The following is a 4,933-nucleotide window of genomic DNA, read 5'->3' as shown; positions in this document are numbered from 1 at the left end:
CTGGACTGGAGACTTGACTGACTCACGACTAGTCGACTGCCATTCAGCTCCAGTGACAGTGTGGAGAGCAAACAACTGACTTTCGTATGAAAGGTACGAACACAATACAGGTATTTCGAAGAGGTTTATCGGTACATCCAAGAGTACATAACCCCCATATATTGGGTTATGAACTCTTGGTACATACAAATGAACAAAAAATAAAAAGCAAAGAACTGTAGCCACACCACACCAGGGAGTCGTCAAATACCGGTGTTTGATTATTATTGACGACTCCCTGCTCCACAATTGTAGTCAACAGCATACAAAGAAGAATGCAAAAATGGACACTTGCTAGGCCAGACGCATGGAAAGAAGAACGAGTGTAGAATTGTTGAGAACCCCGAACGGACATTTACAGGAGGTGCCGCCGCAGAGAGATATCCAGGGAACAAACTACACGAACTGGATGATCAGCAGAAGACATGCAAATGCCACATGCTACTTGCACAAGGAATGATGCCATGGAAACCCAATGCAATTGACAGGGGCAAACAACACGACACCATGTACACACGACAAAGACAACAGGCAAAGGACACAGCTAAAGAAATGGAGGAGCAGCGATTTCTTGTCAGGAGCACAGATCAGATGAAGCTAAGAAAGCGGAAATTAAAATAAAAAACTTTTATAAATGGATAGAAAAGAGAAACTCAAATATGCTGGAGGGAAAGCCATTTCAGTTTGATGTTGATGTCGTGAGAGGATGCTCAGCAAGTATGGAACGATACTAATACTAAAGTGTACACAAATCAAGTACAAAAGTTTTAACAGGACAATGATTGTTTAGTCGACTTCCTCCATGCGGGAAGTGTCATCTTCATCTCCATCAAGTGGAGGCAGGTCGCTGGAAGCAGCGGTGGCTGCTACATCCTCCGCTACCTCATCAACTCCAAGACCGAGCATGATCATTCGGTGGATGCGACTAGCGTGGATGGTCGGCTCCTCAAGAGAGAATCCAGATGCCATGAGAGAGGTCTCGTACAAGAGCCAGACAAGGTCCTTGACAGCTTTGTCATTCTTGTCGGCATCGGCTTTGACACGGAGAGCCTCGACAATGGGATGGTCAGCATTGATCTCGAAGTGCTTCTTGGCCTGCATGTAGCCCATGGTGGAGGTATCGCGGAGTGCCTGGGCCTTCATGATACGCTCCATGTTGGCGGTCCAGCCATACTGGCCGGTGACAATAACAGCTGGAGATCCAACAAGACGGTTTGAAACGGAAACCTTCTCAACCTTCTTGTCAAGGATGTCCTTCATGACCTGGCAAAGATTCTCACAACGGGCCTTGGCCTCCTCGAATCTCTTCTTCTCATCTTCATCTTCAGGCAGCTCAAGTCCCTCCTTGGTGATGCTGGTGAGGTTCTTTCCATCAAACTCCTTCAGCTGTTGAACAGAGTACTCATCGATGGGGTCACACATGTACATTACCTCTAGGCCACGTTTCCTCAGACGCTCAACAAAAGCAGAGTTGGCTACTTGCTCACGGGACTCACCGGTGATGTAGTAGATGTGCTTCTGGTTGTCCTTCATGCGAGTGACATAGTCCTTCAATGAGGTCATTTCGTCACCAGATTGGGTGGAGTGGAAGCGGAGAAGGTTGGCAAGCTTCGTGCGATTTGCAGAGTCCTCGTGGATTCCAAGCTTGAGGTTCTTGCCGAACTGCTCATAGAACTTCTTGAAGCTGTCCTTGTCCTCGGCAATCTCGTTGAACAGGTCAAGGCACTTCTTGACCAGGTTCTTGCGAATAACCTTGAGAACCTTGTTCTGCTGGAGCATCTCACGAGAGATGTTCAGTGGCAAGTCTTCGCTGTCAACAACACCCTTGACAAAGTTGAGGTAGTCTGGGATCAGCTCCTCGCAGTTATCCATAATGAACACACGGCGGACGTACAGCTTGATGTTGTTCTTCTGCTTCTTGTTTTCGAACATGTCGAAGGGAGCGCGCTTGGGAACAAAGAGCAAAGCACGGAACTCGAGTTGACCCTCAACAGAGAAGTGCTTGACGGCAAGGTGGTCTTCCCAGTCATTGGTCAGGCTCTTGTAGAACTCGGCGTACTCGTCCTTGCTGATGTCATCAGGGTTGCGAGTCCACAGGGGCTTGGTTTTGTTCAGCTGGTCAAGCTCGGTGTACTTCTCCTTGATGGTCTTCTTCTTCTTGGTCTTCTCCTTATCTTCACCCTCTTCCTCATCCTCAACATCCTCAACCTTGGGCTTGTCCTCTTCCTTGCCCTCTTCGTCCTTGGCCTCCTCCTCCTCTTCGTCCTCACTCAACTCAGTCTCTCGCTCTTTCTCAACCTACAGAAGTAAAAAAAGGAACATACAAAAAGGCACATATGAAGTCAAAAAAGCTACAGTAAAGCAATACTCTCGTTGACATATTCCACCGCCCAAAAATTACCAGTACAGCATCCAATGTATGAACAGCTAATATTCACATCACATTGATGCACACGCATACACTGTAGTACACTGTGCAGGCAACATATACAGGTGGAATCCTGATAATTCAAATATGGCTTAATTAGAACAGTCACGTCTGGGACCGATTTCTACCAATACGATTTCCACAGAACAATTTCTGATAATTCGAACCTCCAACTGGGTATGTCCGGTGAATTAGAAATTCCACGGAATCCACTTACATAGAAAATGTGTGGGATTTGTGCTGATAATAATTCACTTTATTTTCTTCAAATTAGTCTGGTGTGCATGCGCAGTTCTGTGTCCCCAAATCTATGCCCGGGGTGCGTAGTGCAACTCTGCGTGTCCAGGTGAGCATTTTGACATACATAATGAATTGTGGGTAATGTCTGGATAATTAGAATGTCTGGCATTTTGGGGTTCGAATTATCAGGATTCCACCTGTACCTAGGGTACCCTGTAAAAAGACTCACAGTCTGTGGGGATTGCCCTAGTAAAATAATAAATACTACTACTACTACCTGTACTGGCATTGTCAGTGAGCTATGTACACCACGCTTCTTCAAAATGCAGCGTAGCACCACTAAGACAGCCTCCGGAAAACAAGTATGTATCAAAAAATTATCTAATTGACTAACCTGCAGAGAGATGGGATAGCCAATGAACTGACTGTGCTTCTTGATGATGTCACGGACACGCTTTTCCTCAAGATACTCCATCTGGTCCTCCTTGAAGAGGAGAGTGATCTTAGTACCACGTCCAATGCGCTCACCGGTGTCATCACGGCGGACGGTGAAGGAGCCACCAGCTGAAGACTCCCAAACGTACTGCTCGTCATCATTGTGCTGTGTACGAGAATAGATGGCAAAACAATTTGCAAAAATACCCAGCTGGTTTCACAAGAATCCCTGAAAAGCTTACAGAAATAAATTAGCACACAATTGCAACACAATGGGAGATAAGCAACCGGCAGGAATATCTTGATAAGCTCCCTCAATTTGTTTGTCAACTTTGGTCAATTAAAATCAGTTCAAGAAGTATCCCTACTCACCTTGGTGGTCACGGAGACCTTATCGGCGACGAGGTAGGCAGAGTAGAATCCAACACCGAATTGACCAATCATAGAGATATCAGCACCAGACTACAAAACGACACGGTGCAAGCAATAGAATATACAACAGCTCAACGACTTGAATCGAGGAGAAGCAAGCAAATCCCAGTCATGCACATGTACAATGTACTACATGTAGTATGATATGCCTGAACATCACAAGATAAATGAAACACTGCAAGCACAGTGTAACAATAACAGTGCTCCAGACTTGCGACCAAAGCTAGCACTATGAATACTTCGCTAACAGGAGCAAGCGAAATCCTCTACGCAGACAATCACCTAATTACGCGTTTCGACACGGGGAATTACAAGGGAATACCGGTACGGAGCCTTAACGCTGCTGCCCAACTGCACACGAAAAAGTGTGCGGGGAAGTACCGCAGAATGATGCTGATGATATGGGTAAAAACCTGTATCTATGTCTATGATGTAGATTTAAAATGGAGTACACAAAGCAATCCAGGCATAGTGCATACTCAACATAGCCTTGGAGATGCGGGCGCCATTTTTTACGCAACTTTCACTACAAATAAGTACGAAAAATAAACAAAAATTCAAAGAAAGTTATCACATACCTGGAGAGCCTCCATGAAGGCCTTCGTACCACTCTTGGCGATGGTACCAAGGTTGTTGACGAGGTCAGCCTTCGTCATGCCGATACCAGTGTCCCAAATGGTAAGAGTATTGTTCTCGCGGTCGGGAACAATGTCGATTTTCAAATCCTTGCCTGAGTCCAGGCGGCTTGGGTCGGTCAAACTCTCATACCGGATCTTGTCCAGCGCCTAGCCAGGAAAAACGCAGCACGACACCAAGGAACGTTACAAACTATCCAGCGCAAGGAGCAGCCGGAAACACAAAAACACATCCACTTTACTGCACATTTCGCCACAAATCTACGTACATCGGAGGAGTTGGAAACAAGTTCTCTGAGGAAAATCTCCTTGTTGGAATAAAAGGTGTTGATGATCAAGCTCATAAGCTGAGCGATCTCAGCCTGAAAGGCGAAAGTCTCAGTTTCCTCTTCCATTGTGATGGCAAGAAAGCTACAAGAAATGCTCTCCTCTCCAGCTCCTAATTTCTGTAAACACGTGTTTGCAGTTCAAGGAAGGAAAGCTGTGTGGGGAGTTTATAAAGCGCCCACCATGTTGAGAATGTTCGCGAATATTCTCATTTTTCGCGCTCGTGATTGGCCAGTGCATGGTCACGTGAGTTGTGAGAAACACTCATTTGTAGTACGCATCCGGGAGGCGTGATATACCGTATCTACCGTATACGGCATACGGCGATTAAAGTCTTTGTATACGTAACGGTACTCTACGGTATTTTACGCCTTCATGATTTCCTTTTTTGTTTTTT

At 45.8% G+C, this 4,933-nt stretch overlaps 1 protein-coding gene across 1 annotated transcript; it reads right to left on the bottom strand.

Moving 5' to 3' along the window:
- Positions 1-592: 592 nt before the first annotated feature.
- LOC135814271 (heat shock cognate protein HSP 90-beta-like) lies at positions 593-4,683 on the bottom strand. Its single transcript, XM_065327370.1, has 5 exons — positions 4,479-4,683; positions 4,153-4,359; positions 3,515-3,604; positions 3,102-3,308; positions 593-2,337 (listed from the first exon to the last, which is right to left on the bottom strand). The coding sequence occupies exons 1-5, from the start codon at positions 4,602-4,604 to the stop codon at positions 826-828; spliced, it is 2,142 nt and encodes a 713-aa protein (XP_065183442.1). The 5' UTR covers positions 4,605-4,683; the 3' UTR covers positions 593-825.
- Between the last annotated feature and the right edge of the window lie 250 nt (positions 4,684-4,933).

Source organism: Sycon ciliatum, chromosome 4 (assembly GCF_964019385.1).
Source record: "Sycon ciliatum chromosome 4, ocSycCili1.1, whole genome shotgun sequence".
NCBI lineage: Eukaryota > Metazoa > Porifera > Calcarea > Leucosolenida > Sycettidae > Sycon > Sycon ciliatum.
This window is presented reverse-complemented; position numbering and strand designations above follow the sequence as displayed.

Coding starts and splice junctions, on each gene's coding strand:
- LOC135814271 (XM_065327370.1), bottom strand. CDS start 4,604: ATGGAAGAGGAAACTGAGACTTTCGCCTTTCAGGCTGAGATCGCTCAG. Junction 4,360..4,478: donor TTGTTTCCAACTCCTCCGAT/GTACGTAGATTT, acceptor TTTCCTGGCTAG/GCGCTGGACAAGATCCGGTA. Junction 2,338..3,101: donor GCTATCCCATCTCTCTGCAG/GTTAGTCAATTA, acceptor TTACTTCTGTAG/GTTGAGAAAGAGCGAGAGAC.